The sequence below is a fragment of the Scyliorhinus torazame genome, chromosome 1 (genome assembly GCF_047496885.1).
Source record: "Scyliorhinus torazame isolate Kashiwa2021f chromosome 1, sScyTor2.1, whole genome shotgun sequence".
Classification (NCBI taxonomy): domain Eukaryota; kingdom Metazoa; phylum Chordata; class Chondrichthyes; order Carcharhiniformes; family Scyliorhinidae; genus Scyliorhinus; species Scyliorhinus torazame.
In genome coordinates this window covers 300,744,231-300,759,357 of record NC_092707.1, presented here as the reverse complement: position 1 = coordinate 300,759,357, position 15,127 = coordinate 300,744,231, and the positions used below count along the sequence as shown (strand labels likewise).

The 15,127-nt window shown below is 52.5% G+C and overlaps 1 protein-coding gene across 3 annotated transcripts in view; it reads right to left on the bottom strand.

Annotated features, from left to right (window-relative positions):
* LOC140423001 (uncharacterized) overlaps nucleotides 1–15,127 on the bottom strand; it is a 280,598-nt gene that overhangs the window by 58,079 nt on the left and 207,392 nt on the right. For all 3 annotated transcript variants that reach the window (XM_072507743.1, XM_072507744.1, XM_072507745.1), the window contains 2 exons: nucleotides 7,005–7,114; nucleotides 1,747–1,804 (listed from right to left, as the gene is read on the bottom strand). In XM_072507743.1, the coding sequence (XP_072363844.1) occupies nucleotides 1,747–1,804; nucleotides 7,005–7,114 (168 nt within the window). The remainder of the gene's footprint in view (nucleotides 1–1,746; nucleotides 1,805–7,004; nucleotides 7,115–15,127) is intronic.

The following is a 15,127-nucleotide window of genomic DNA, read 5'->3' as shown; positions in this document are numbered from 1 at the left end:
TAATTGAGTTTGATTTGCAACCTTACTGATTTCCCTTTTGATAATTCAAGTGAAATAGTTAATGCACTCGCAGAATGACAGCAATAGCAGAGTTAGCTACAAAACTAAAAACAAAGAGTAGGGACAACAGTCAGACTGGTGAATGATGAGAAGTGATATTCCACAGGAATTAGTGCTGGGATTATTGTTCACAATTTATGTAAACAATTTGGACTCTGGAGTCAGATATGAGGTTCCAAATTTGCAGATGACAACAAATGGGATTAACATAGAATCCCTACAGTGCAGAAGGACACCATTTGGCCGTTGAGTCCGCACTGACCCTTCGAATGACCACACGACCTAGGCCCAATCCGCCGCTCTATTCCTTCAAACCCACCCTAAAGGGCAATTTAGCATGTCTAATCCACTTAACCTGTACATCTTTGAAACTCGGAGCACCCCCAGAAAATCGATGCAAATATGGGGAGAATGTGCAAACTCCACACATTCACCTGAGGTCGGAATCGAACTTCGGTCCCTAGCGCTGTGAGGCAACAGTGCTAACCACTGCCACCATGCTGCCCTGTGGAAGGCTGGCAAAATACAATCCATTAGTAAATTTCCAGAATGGGTGTATGGAAGTGTGAGGTATTGCATTTTCATGGGAGGAATTAAGGAGGCTGCATGCTCCATCGAAAATAAGAACCTAATGAGATAGGGAAGCAAAGAGATCTGAATTGGTGCGGGGGCGGAGAATCTACTTTTATGGCAGGACTGGGCCCTGCACTGCTCCCGCGATTGTCCGGTCCCTGGAGAATCGCTCGCGCGTGAACTACGCAGCGTGGCCAGGGGGGCCATTTCCACAGACCCTCCCAGCGATGCTCCGGCCGAATTGCCAACTGCGTGGTTTTAACCACGCCTGGCTGGTCGGGAGCTAAAGCTGCGAGAAGCACTCTGCGGCCCTGCCAGCCCCCTGCAGGTAGGAGAAGCAGTGTAAATGTTTTAATGGAAAGTCTGGCATGGAACAGCAGGGTTTTTACACTAGAGTGGGGACATAGCCCCATTTTTGGAAAATCCAGTCCCAGGTTTCTAGACAGATTTTTAAAATTGTATTATAATTATTATAAAACAACCTTCAACACAATATACTTAAGTAAAATATAATGCTGGAATCTGAAAATGAAATATTCTGCAATAATAACATCCTGATGTTATTAATGTAAGACATAGGGCGGCACGGTGGTGCAGTAGTTAGCACTGCTACCTCACGGCGGCGAGGACCTGGGTTCAATCCCAGCCCGGGCCATTGCCCGTGTGAAGTTTGCACATTCTCCCTGTGTCTGCATGGGTCTCACCCCCACAACCCAAAAAGATTGCAAGGTGGGTGGATTGGCCATGCTAAATTGACCCTTAATTGGAAAAAAATAATTGGGTACTCTAAATTTATTTTTAAAAATTAATGTAGCGCATGGTCATGTAATTATCAAACCTGATGAGGGTTTCACCCCCAAAACCTAAAGATGTGCAGGTTAGATTGTTTGGCCACACTAAATTGCCCCTTAATTGGAAAAAAATAATTGGGTACTCTAAATTTAAAAAAAAAAAATTATCAAACATGAAACTGTTCGGCACTGCTACAAATATTTCAGAAATTTCTTTCAATTATAGCATGGATAGCAGTTACCAATGATTTCATATAAAACAAATGCATGTCTGGTGCTATACTTGGCAAACAGTGCAGTTTAAGAGGTTTTGATTACTTACAAAATCTTGGATGCTGGGCTCTTCATACTCCATGAAGTGGCCACTTCTTTCAAGCTGTCTGCTCAATGTAGCACCAAACAGAGAAAAAGAAGTGTGAAATAAACTGATGTTGTCATATCTTACTGAACAATTTTAGATACTAATATTAATCATCATTGAAATAAACCTATTTTCTCATGTTTTCTTACTGAATGTACAAATGTGCTCTATTTTTTGATTTACTCTTTATCTAATTAACTTTTAGTACCCTACATATACAACAACGTCCGCTAGATCCATAAGATCAGTGCATAAAAGCCATGTGCAGTCATTTGTAGCGAGTAGAAAGCGTGCGGACCCCACCTACCAAAAACTGCCCCCCCTGGGCAGCGCCGTGGCGCAGTGGTTAGCCTTGCTGCCTCACGGCGCCGAGGTCCCAGGTTCAATCCTGGCTCTGGGTCACTGTCCGTGTGGAGTTTGCACATTCTCCCCATGTTTGCGTGGATTTCGACCCCACAACCCAAAGATGTGCAGGGTAAGTGGATTGGCCACACTAAATTGGCCCTTAATTGGAAAAAAATAATTGGGTACTCTAAATTATTTTTTTTAAACCAGCCTATAACCAGCCTCGCCACCCCTGGACCACCCCCCACTAGTCCCCTCAGCCCTTGCCGAAGCTCCCCTGCCAGCAGAACAGCTTCCCCCCCCCCCCCACCCCCACCCCCGACTGTGGCGGCGCTGGACTCAGTCCGCAGCCGCCACGTGAGGTCCCCAAACGGTGTGCGCACACGTTACCGATGACGTCGGGGACTCGGCCCATCGGGGGTGGAGCATCAGGGGAGGGCCTCAGGTGACGCCCTGTGGCTGTCCCCACGATTTACCAACACCGAGCTTGAGACCTCACACCACCCACCCACAGCACCCGCACCCCACCCTCACCCACACCACCCTCACCCCCACCACCCACACCCCACCCTTGCACCACACCACCCACCCACACCCACCCTCACCCCCACACCACCCTCACCCCCACCACCCGCACCCCACCCTCACCCCACACCACCCACCCACACCACCCGCACACCACTCTCACCCCCACCACCCGCACCCCCACCACCCGCACCCCACCCTCACCCCACACCACCCACCCACACCACCCGCACCCGCCCTCAACCCCACACCACCCTCACCCCCACCTCCCGCATCACACCCTCACCCCACACCACCCACCCACACCACCCGCACACCACTCTCACCCCCACCTCCCGCACCCCACCCTCACCCCACACCACCCCCACCTCCTGCACCCCCCTCACACCCACACCACCCCCACCTCCCGCATCCCACCCTCACCCCACACCACCCACCCACACCACCCGCACACCACTCTCACCCCCACCTCCCGCACCCCACCCTCACCCCACACCACCCCCACCTCCTGCACCCCCTCACACCCACACCACCCCCACCTCCCGCATCCCACCCTCACCCCACACCACCCACCCACACCACCCGCACACCACTCTCACCCCCACACCACCCACCCACACCACCTGCACCTCACCCTCACCCCACCCAACCACACCACCCACACACCACTCTCACCCCAACACCACCCTCACCCCCACCACCTGCCCCCCACCCTCACCCCACTCCACCCTCACCCCCACCACCCGCACCCCACCCTCACCCCACACCACCCACCCACACCACCCGCACACCACCCTCACCCCCACCACCCCCACCCCACCCTCACCCCCACACTACCCTCACCCCCACCACCCCCACAGCACCTCACCCCCATACCACCCTTACCCCCACACCACCCCCACATCCCCACCATTCCCACTACACCCGACCCGCGGTCTAATTATGCTCCTTGTCCTGTGTCTTGCAGGATCCACCAGTGATGGGGAGGGCCCTTCTGGTGTCCCCCGTCCCCAGTCACAGTCACAGCTAGAACCCGGGGAGCCGAGCAGCGACGCCGACACCGACATGGAGATGACCCATATGCCTGAAACCCGGACACCGGAGCTCGAGTTGACACCGATTTCCCGTCACAGCTGTCTCCACCACCGTCCACCATCCCAGAGACACTGACCTCTGTTGGGTACTTTAGTGAAGAGGCTCCTCCTGGGACGCTCTTTGGTGCTCACCATAGAGGTGCTCTGGTACATCAGGTGGAGGTAGGAACTCCCGAGGGGGCAGACGATCGGAGGACCCCAAGGACTAATGTTATCCAGATGGGTTTCGGGCTTCTGGAACGGACAGTCCCATCGATCATGGAGATGCAGTTGCAGAGCCAGGGCTACATGAGGGGTTGTCAGCGAGCATCCAGCACCGGCAGGCGAAGGTGGAGGGGTCCAACTGCATGCAGGAGCAGGAGGTGAGTCGGCCGTGCCAACGCTGCACGAGTGGCACGGTGCCAGTTTCCCGATCTTTAAAAGCACAAGTGAACCTTGCCGTCAGGTATTCGCCCTGGTGGAGGCAGAGAATCGCGGAGGTGCCGGACAATAGCGGGTCAGACCCGCTAATGATATGTCAACGGTGTTTACTATATAATAATAATCTTTATTGTCACAAGTAGGCTTACATTAACACTGCAATGAAGTTACTGTGAAAAGCCCCTAGTCACCACATTCCGACGCCTGTTCGGGTACTCAGAGGGAGAATTCAAAATGTTCAAATTACCTAACAGTCTTTTGGGACTTGTGGAAGGAAACCGGAGCACCCGGAGGAAACCCATGCAGACACCCAGAGAATGTGCTGACTCCGCACAGAGTGACCCAAGCCGGGAATCGAACCTGGGACCCTGGAGCTGTGAAGCGACAGTGCTAACCACTGTGCTACCGTGCTGCCCCATGTGTGGAGTGGAATGCATTGACGCCACTGTCAAGGCACTGGAGAATTGTGATTTAGCGTGAAACTGGCACCCGTCACGATTTCGGGGTCAAAAATTATTCTCTGCCCAATCGTGTTTCCTGATTTCGGCGTCAGCTAACAGTGAATCCGTCCCGTGATTTTATTTGGAGAATAGACCTATTGTATTGGAAACAGTGGACAGGATTCTCCCCTACCCGGCGGGGCGGAGTGTCCCGGCGGGATGGAGTGGCGTGAACCACTCTGGCGTCGGGCCGCCCCAAAGGTGCGGATTTCTCCGCATCTTATGGGGCCAAGCCCTCACCTTGAGGGGCTAGCCCCATGCCGGAGTGGTTGGCGCACCACCAGCTGGCGGGAAAGGCCTTCGGCGCCACGCCAGCCGGGGCCGAAAGGACTTCGCCGGGCGGCGGAAGTCCGCGCATGCGCGGGATCGTCAGCGGCTGCTGACGTCACCCCCGTGCATGCGCATGGGGGTGGGGGCGGGTCTCTTCCGTGTCGGCCATGGTGAAGACTGTGGCCGAGGCGGAGGGAAAAGAGTGCCCCCACGGCACAGGCCCGCCCGCGGATCGGTGGGCCCCGATCGCGGGCCAGGCCACCGTGGGCCAGATTGCCCCGTGCCCTCCCCAGGACCCCGGAGCCCGCTCGTGCCGCCTAGTCCCGCCAGGAAGAGAGGTGGTTTGATCCTCGCCGGTGGGACAGGCATTCCAGCAGCGGGACTTCGGCCCATTGCGGGCTGGAGAATCGCCGGGGGGGGCCCCCGCCGAATATCCGATGCCGGAGAATTCGGCAACCGGCGGGGGCAGGATTCACACCAGCCCCCGGCGATTCTCCGACCTGGTGGGGGGGTTGGAGAATCCCGCCCAGTAAAATAAAGGAAATCCTTGGATTGGAAATCTGTATGATGGTAACATAAGATATAGAAGATAGCCTTGCTCTTAGCCCCCAATAGCCTGTGAACAATTCATATTTTTCTTTCTTTTAAAATTTTTTTTTTTTTTAATTTAGAGTACCCAATTCTTTTGTTCCAATTAAGGGGCAATTTAGCATGGCCAATCCACCTACCCTGCACATCTTTGGGTTGTGGGGGTGGGACCCACACTGACATGGGAAGAATGTGCAAACTCCACACGGACAATGCAATGACCCGGGGCCGGGATCGAACTTAAGCCCTCGGCGCCCTGAGGCAGCCGTGCTAACCACTGCGCCACCGTGCCGCCCTGTGAAGTTTATTTAATCTTGAACATTTTCTCCCCACCCCACCCCACCTTTCCTGCTGCCCTTAAGGTGATGCTTCTTTCATTGGGCTTTGGTTCATTGGGAAGAGGCCGTTATATGATATCTTATTTATGTACCCAGAATTCATCTGGGAATCCTGGCAGTGCATGTCAGCAGTACGTCGAGCTGTGGAGGTCATCATCACTACTGAGCCAATTAGATCCTCCCCTGACATTTAAACATGCTAACCTCCAGTAGCAGCAATGTCTATCATTGTTGTTGAGACTCATAGTGGTCCACAGCACAGAAATGGCCCTTTGGCCCATCTGCACCGACTCACAACCAGCTAAGTTGTGCTGCATTTTGTTTTCGAGAACAAAGAATAAAGAAAATAAGATTGTTGAGATCTCAAAGAAATTTCAGCATTCCATGTAAAAGTCCATCTCTTCTAATATTTAGATAAGTAAGTGAATGCAACTGCTGCCACAAAATTAAATATCCCCAAGCATAAGTAGCTGAAATGAATAAATTTACATTAAATGACATGACGATGAGCTTGATTTACTTGAACAAGGCTTACATTTACATTTCAGTCAGCAGAACAAACTTTCTTCTTTATTGTCATTTCCATGTCCATTTTAGCTGATAAAGGGGAACGGGAAAATGACCTTGGCTTTAATTGTTACAACAAAGGACACATTTCTCTTTTAAAGCAAAACAACACCCCCAGCCCAATTCAAATGCTAATAAAGCCAGGACTGAATTGATGGCTGACTTTCTCTCGCAGACAGCCAGCTTCTATTTTACTGTGAGCCATTCATGCATGTGACTAAAAGAATTTATAGTCCAAATTCCAGATCAAGTACTGCAGTTCATGGTTTTGGAGCATCAACCATATCAACACCCATTTTGTCTTTCAGAATCCCCTGCACAGTTCGATGTCCATGCACTGACTACAAGTGGTGTATGAATTTTCAATAGAAAGAAAGTAAATACCTGCAAATGATTTAAAATCAGAGCACCCAAGGACAAGACCAAATAATTTCCTGCTTTAAAAAAAAATTCTCTTCATTAAATCACTTTCTGAGGGGAGCTCGTTTTAGGGATAAAACACAAAGAAAGAGCAAGAGAAAAGTGAGCCACAAGAATGGCTTATCATTTGATTTGCATTAAAAAAAACTTACCTTTGGGCTTCTACCATATTAGCAAAGGAGTGCCTGTACATCTGATACAGCTTGTCAAGATACTCCTCCCTGTGATAAGGTTTCTCTGGCACCTTTTTGAGGCTTCTCATCTAATAAATTGGTAAAATCAAAGTAAATATGAGAAAATAAAGGAACGTCCACTGTAAATGTTTTTTTAAAGTATTTTTATTAAAGATTTTTCATTGCATACTGTGTAAATGTTCAGCATACTTCTAAAATTAAAAAAAAATTCTATTGGAGCTATTCGTAGTTGTCGTTCCCCATGTGGTTCAAAAGGAAAAATTGCATCAGGGATGACCTCACATGACACTCATGTACATACTCTTTCAATGTGGATCATTGGATAGATATCAGAAATGGAAACTCAAGGCAGCACAGTGGCGCAGTGGGTTAGCCCTGTGGCCTCACGGCGCCAAGGTCCCAGGTTCGATCCCAGCTCTGGGTCACTGTCCGTGTGGAGTTTGCACATTCTCCCCGTGTTTGCATGGGTTTCACCCCCAAAGATGTGCAGGTTAGGTAGATTGGCCACACTAAAATTAATTGCCCCTTAATTGGAAAAAATTAATTGGGTACTCTAAATTTAAAAAGAAGAAATGGAAACTCAAGCTGATACCTCTCTCTGGCCCAGGTGCTGTCATGCTATTAATATAGCAGCTCTATTGTAGTTGAAGCTGAGATTGGCTAACTCGGTAGAGGCTTGAGATCAAACCTTGGGGCCTCCCTTGTTCTATATGGGCCACAAAACCTACAAGTGGTGTATTTAAATACGAAGCCCACAAAACTTCTATCTCGGTATATCCTGGCAAATGTGTTAAAAGCTCAAATAACATTGTGTGGATAAAATTTCCACTGGGATATCCTCATTTCTCACTGTAAATAAGCAGCGAAGCAGAATAAATGGTCATTTCATTGGGACTTCCAGCAACAGGGCATCAGGTACTGCACTGGAAATTCCAATTCATGTTAAAATCATGGGCTGGAATTTGCTTGAAAGAAATGGCGAGTTTGTGGTTAGTGTGTAAGACCAAAACAGAAATTTGTGATGCGGAAGATAAATCCTGTAGATGTGGAATTGCCATACATTGCTGCATGTTTTGTGACATTCCTCCATGAATATTGTAAAGATGGCCCACCATCAATCTCCCCATGACTTTGATGAATCTGCTGAATTTCCACCATAAATATGAATTAATCTCACCACGGCAAGTTAAGATTGCTACTTCATAAGGAACCTGTTAACATATCACTCAATGTTGTAGACCCAAGAATTTGAACAAGAGAAATGTTGGAAACTCACTCCTGCAAGTATTAATTTGTTCCTGGAGGTATTTTCTTAATTCTCTCTCTTAATCTAATCTTTCTTGCCAACTCTTCTCGTCTTTCTAATTTGACTCTAATTCATCCACTTCCTTCTTCTGTCATGAAATTTAATTGGCTAATCCTGTATTGACCCAGGTCCCAGATGACGTACTGAGCAACTATCAATTTATATCTCCAGAAATTGGTGATACAAAAACAACAGCCGCTGAGGAGTGAAGAAATATAATTCTCCTCAGTGCACACCATAATGTGCCCCACTCCAGCAAATTGTGAACCTATAATGCTACTTTTTTCTGTCATTTGTTTCTGTAGTGAAACATAATGCTATAATTCAAGTCAGTCATTATGATGTTTGAAGTCATTAATATGTATCTATATATGTATAATATGTATCAATACGCAAGATCAAAGGTCAAAGCTGGTCTAAGTCATTCAGTGTATTCAGAGGGGAAGCCAGCAACAAAATAAATATATCAGTGCCCACATCGAGCTGACACCTGGGAAACTGGAAGAAACAAGATTGGTTCAAGATTTAAAAAAATAAATTTAGAGTACCCAATTATTTTTTTCCAATCCACCTACCCTGCACATTTTTGGGTTTTGGGGGCGAAACCCACACAAACACGGGGAGAATGTGTAAACTCCACACGGGTAGCGACCCAGAGCCGGGATCGAACCTGGGACCTCAGCGCCGTGAGGCAGCAGGGCTAACCCACTGCACCACCGTGCTGCCCTTGGTTTGCAATACTAATCACCTTCAGTATTAGGTATAAACTAAATTGCTGAGTTTCAGAAGGCATCAAAGCCGGAAACATACTGATAACTTCAATATTCAGAACATTGAAAATCCTGTAACTTCTGAATGAAACTGCTTTCTTTACATCTGCCTCCTTGCCCAGCTCCTGAGAGTGGGGGCAATGGTAATCCGCTACTGACAATTTGTTTAGAAAAATGGCTCAGGATGAAGCTTCAGACAGGGCAGACATGGAATAGAATGGAACACACCACAGATAGAGCTAACAGCTGGTCTAATATCAGTGGTGGGAAAACTACTTGAACCATTATCAATGACAAAGTTAATTTCCACTTGGAGATGGTAATAAGAGATAGCCATCACAGATTTGTTAAAGGCAAGTAGTGTCTGACTAACATGACAGAATTCTTGGAAGTAACGGAAAGGTTGATTAAAGTAGCGTAGGGGATATATACTTACAGCGCTGGATTCTCCAATTCTGAGACTATGGGCTGGATTCTCCGATTTTTAGGCTGTGTCCGGAGCATGTATCTAGTATTACGATCAAAAAGTCGCCGCATGCCCGCACGATGCTCCGCCCGGTGGGGGGCTAACAGCCGCACCACGTAAAACCCCCGGGTTTGCCTGCAGATACAGATCGAGAATTGCCGGATCCGTGGCTGCGTATGCACACGGCGGCGACCTGCAGCAGTCGCGCAGTACAACATGGCACCAGCCGTGCACCGGACCTGGCCTGCAAGATAGTGCCCCCTGTAACACCCCTCGCCACCCCCGGACCACCCCCCACCAGTCCCTCAGCCCCCGCCGAAGCCCACCGACCAGAGGAATGGCTCCCTCCGCGATGGCGTGGATCACTTGTTGTCTGAGGTTTCGTCAACCCCGCGTGGCGGCGCTGGACACAGTTCGCAGCCGCCACGCGGGGTTGACGAAACCTCAGACAACAAGTGATCCATGCCATCGGGAAGTCGGCCCATTGGGGCGGAGCATCAGGGGAAGGCTTTCAGGTGACGTCCTGAGGTCATTCCAATGGCGTGCGGCGTACTCACTGATGACGCTGTTTTGGAGGGGGCGGAGCCTGTGAAAAGCAGCGCCGCCCCCGATTTTGGCACCAAAAGGGATTCTCCGGCGAATTGCCGAATGCGATTTTGGCATTGGCAATCGGAGAATCCCGCCCTAAGTGTTGACGCCCGCTCAGAATTCGTGGAGTTCCACGACAGCAAGAACTGGTGCACCACCTGGACCGATTCTGCTACTGTTTGACAAATACATGAAAAGGATGGAAATAGAGGGATATAGTCCCCGGAAGTGTAGGGGTTTTTAGTTCAGACGAGCAGCATAGTCGGTGCAGGCTTGGAGGGTCGAAGGGCCTGTTCCTGTGCTGTAGTTTTCTTTGGTCTTTGTTAAGGGGCACATGGAACACAATCGATTCCAATGGGAAACGGTACGGGATTCACCGGGTCCGGGATTGACACTCATGAGGCTGACAAACTGCAGCCACATATACACACTGCACTCCTCGCACACACCATACCAGCCAACAAGATGGCAGTGAGGAGAGCGGCATCAAGGTTCACCGATGCCGAGCTCGAGACCTTCCTGGACACAGTGGAGGAGAGGAAGATGACCTGTATCCCGGCCTGGAAAGGAGGCTGTCAGTTGCCGCCATCTGCCATGCCTGGGCGCAGGTAGCAGAGGCGGTCAGCGCCATAGGTGACACCATCCAGACTGGCCAGCAGTGCCGGAAGAAACTGCATGACCTCCTCAGGGCGGCCAGGGTGAGTAGACAGCACTGTGCTCCTAGCACCAACCCCACACCACAGCCCAGACATCCGTAACCCGACCCACGCCCCCCCCTTCCCCGCCACCCGGAGGGTGGCCGAACCCCTCCCTGCACCACATGGCTGCACCCATACTGGCCGCCATGGCTGTGTGCCCTGGCCACTGAGGCCATGAGCTACCACCCCTGGGCTGCATGCGTCTGACTGTCTAACACAGTTGTTTTCTGTTTCCCCACCCCACCCAGGAGAAGGCCGCCCATAACTGCCAGGAGCGGAATAAGACTGGAGGGAGACTCCCGGACTTGCGGGCCCTCACCATGGCAAAGCAGAGGGCCCTGGACGAGGTCGCTAGTCTGGAGGAAAGCGAGGTCGCCGGGGTGGAGTTCAGCCGCAGGCGAGGAAGTGAGACCCTGCTGAGTTGCGGTTCCACATCCACACCACCCACACAACCCTCACCTCCACCCTCACCCCCACTCCACCTTCACCCCACTCTCACATCACCCTCACCCCCACCCTCACCCCCACACCACCCTCACCCCTAACCTCACCCCCACACCGCCCTCACTTCCACCCTCAATCTCACACCCACCCCAACTTCACCCCACCCTCACATCAACCTCACCCCCACACCACCCTCACCCCCACGCCACCCTCACCCTACACAACCCCACCCTCTCCCCCTCACCCACACGCTCACCCCCACCACCCCCGGGCCGCGGTCTAATCATGCACCTTGTCGTGTGTCTTGCAGGACCTGCTGGAGATGAGCCGGACACATCTGGTGTCCCCCGCTCCTAGCCAGTGCCACAGCCAGAGCCCCAGCGTGAGCCAAGCAGCGACAAGGATAGCAGCTCGGATGCCAGCTCGCCACACGAGATGCAGGACACCCAGAGCTTGAGTCTGAGAATGACACTGATTTCCCATTACAGCTATCTCCAACACCCTCCACCATCCCAGAGACACTCACCACGGTTGGGCACTTCAGTGAAGAGGCTCCTGGGACACTATCTGGTGCACACCACACTACTGATCCAGTACAGCAGGTGGAGGTAGTAACACCCGAGGGCAGGCCGACCCCAGGAACTAACTGCCGTTCAGATGGGTTTCGGGAAAGGACAGTCCCATTGATTGTGGAGATGCAGTCGCAGAGCCAGGGACTACATGACCGGTTGTCGCCGAGAATCCAGTACCTGCAGGCCTAGCTGGAGGAGTCCTACATGTGCAGGATCAGGAGGTGGTGCTGACAATGCGTTCCACCCAGGCCAACACTGCACGGGTGGTGACCGCGGTGGAGGCTTTGGAGACGACGGTTTTGGCTATGGATCAGAATGGCCAAGGCCTGGGGCATTCTGTGCAGGTGATGGCCGAGGCCCAGGACAGGGTTGCCACTTCACAGGCAACCATGTGCCAGAGCCACCTGGAAATTTCACCGGCACCTCTCAGCATGGCCCAGTCACAGCAGGCCATGGCTGGGAACGTCAGCGGCAGTGCCCAGGCCCTGTCCAACGTGATGCAGGCACAAAGGGAGGTGACCTAGTCCCAGAGGGAAATGGTGCAGTTACTGGCTGATGTGACACAAACCCAGAAAATGGTGGCACAGTCAATGGGTGATGTGGTGCAGTCCAGGACGGAGATGGTCCATTCCCTGTGCTCCATGGCTGTGAGCATGCAGACCCTGGTGAAAATCAGAACGGGCCTCACGGCGGGGGAGCCTCAGGGGTTAGCTGTGCATGCAGCCCTGTCCCATGGAGTAGCTGGGGGAGGGGGCAACGGACACTCCGAGGGAGGAGGAGGTGATGGGGAGCCATGCGGGTGACCACATCACCTGGCAGCAGCCGGGCCCATCCAGAGCACACCTCAGAAGATGTCTGCCAAAGGAGACCAAGGTCGCAGTGCGGGAATCATAGCAGTCCACCTCCACTCCTGATATACCATCTGGTGATCCACTTAGACCTAGCGTTTAGGCCTGTAAGAAAATTAGGCAACTTTAGTGTACCCAATTTTTTTTTTCCAATGAAGGGGCAATTTAGTGTGGCCAATCCATCAACCCTGTACATCTTTGGGTTGTGGGGGCACAACCTACGCAAACACGGGGAGAATGTGCAAACTCCACACGGACAGTGACCCAGAGCCGGGATCGAACCTGAGACCTCGGCGCTGAGGCAGCAATGCTAACCACTGCGCCACCGTGCTGCCCTTGGCAACAATTAATTTGGCAAGGGTGCAGAGCATAGTTTAGCGATAGGGGCAAGGGAATGAATCTGTGTCTATTTTTTCACATTAAACGCCTGTTAACACTGTTACAACCTGCCTCGGTGCTCTGTCAGAAGGGTGTGAGGAATGGGCTGGTCTGGGCTAGCCACAGAGGGGTGTGGGGAAGGGAGGGGGGAATGGGCAGACAGTGGGTGGGCTTGGCTCACTCAGTGCTTCCATCCACCGACCCCCCCCCCCCCCCCCCCCCCACCCCCCAACCACTGTCCTCACCCCCGCAACCCTAGAGATCCGATGGGACCGTGTGATGGAATGGCCAGCTCGTATGCACGGAACACCTAGGTGGACGGTGGAAAGTGCTGCCATAGGCAGCAGTCAGATGTTGTCAGACGATGAGGAGCACCAGAGCTCATCACAGGACGGTTGTCGCCATGGGCCATACCCGCTGTTACTGCCACCCCCTCATGCAATCCCTGGCTCGGCGGCTGCATCGCGACAATCAATATGACTGGCCGTTCCAGAAGCCCCATAGTTCGACAGGTATGTATCACGCAGGGGGTTGCAGGTGAGCGGGGGGTGGGGGGGTTCATGTGTGTGGGGTGGGACGCACCTGAATGAAGCCAGGAACCATCGAGTGCCAAGATGAAGGCATCGTGTACACTGCCCAGATATCGGGTGTAGACATGCATGATGCGCATCTGATGGTCACATATCAGCTGCACGTTCATTGAGTTGAACCACTTTCGGTTTGTGAAGATCGGCCATCTACAGGTGCTCGTAGGGCGACAAGCATCCCATCGATCACCCCCAGGGGCTTCTCGGCAACAGTGGCGAACCCCACTTCCCGGGCATCCCGGTGGGCTCGGTCCACATTGAAATGGATGTATTGTGCCTACAAGGCATATAGAGCCTCTGTTATGGCGCGGATGCACCCGTGCACGGAGCTCTGTGAGATCCCGGACAGGTCCCCACTCGGCGCCTAGAAGGCTCCAATGGCGTAGAAGATCTTCACTGCCACCGGGTGCGGGTGTCCTCCCCCATTCCCCCGGGGTGCCAGGTGCGCCATGATCTGGCAGATATGCCGTATGGTCCCTCTGCTCAGCCGGAGTCTTCGACGGCATGTCCGGTCCAGCAGGTCCTCGAGTGACAGGTGCTGCCAGTGCACATGAGGCCTCATGCGGCGCCTCCTTTGCACCTCCTCCTCCTCGGCTTGTTGGGTGGCTGGCTCTCCATCATAGAATCATAGAATTTACAGTGCAGAAGGAGGCCATTCAGTCCATCAAGTCTGCACTGGCTCTTTGAAAGAGCACCCTATCCAAGCCCACACTTCCACCCTATCCCCATAACCCATTAACCCCACCAAACACTGAGGGCAATTTTGGACACTAAGGACAATTTAGCATGGCCAATCCACCTCACCTGCACATCTTTGGACTGTGGGAGGAAACCGGAGCACCCGGAGGAAACCCACGCACACACGGGGAGAACGTGCAGACTCCGCACAGACAGTGACCCAAGCCAGGAATCGAACCTGGGACCCTGGAGCTGTGAAGCAATTGTGCTAACCACTATGCTACCGTGCTGCCCCGTCATCAACAGCTGCCTTCTGTTCCTCTGGGGCACGTTCCGCTACTGCAGCTTCCTCCTCCTTGAGCAGCTCCAGCTCGTACAGCCTCAGTACATCCCCCAGGACCGCAGCGACTAGGAGGAAGGCCACCATTGTTGGTTGTATTCCAACATCCATTGTCTGCAGGGGTGAAAGGCCAACATGCTAGCCTGGTGCACCCCCCCGTGCCCAACCAGGTCCACCGGGCTTCACGGTGACCCCAGCTGGCACTGCGGTCCCTGCCCCTGCATGTGCCTCCCCTAATCCCCGCACCCCTGGTCCCGTTGGTGCCCGGCACAGTGGGGGCCTTTGACCCTGGCGCCCATCTCTGCTGCCAAAGGTACCATCAGCTGGCCCTGCTAGCAGTACTCTTCGCGGTACGCTCCACAGTCCCCACCCGGCGCCCTTCTGTAGGGGCTACTGTGGCCGGTGC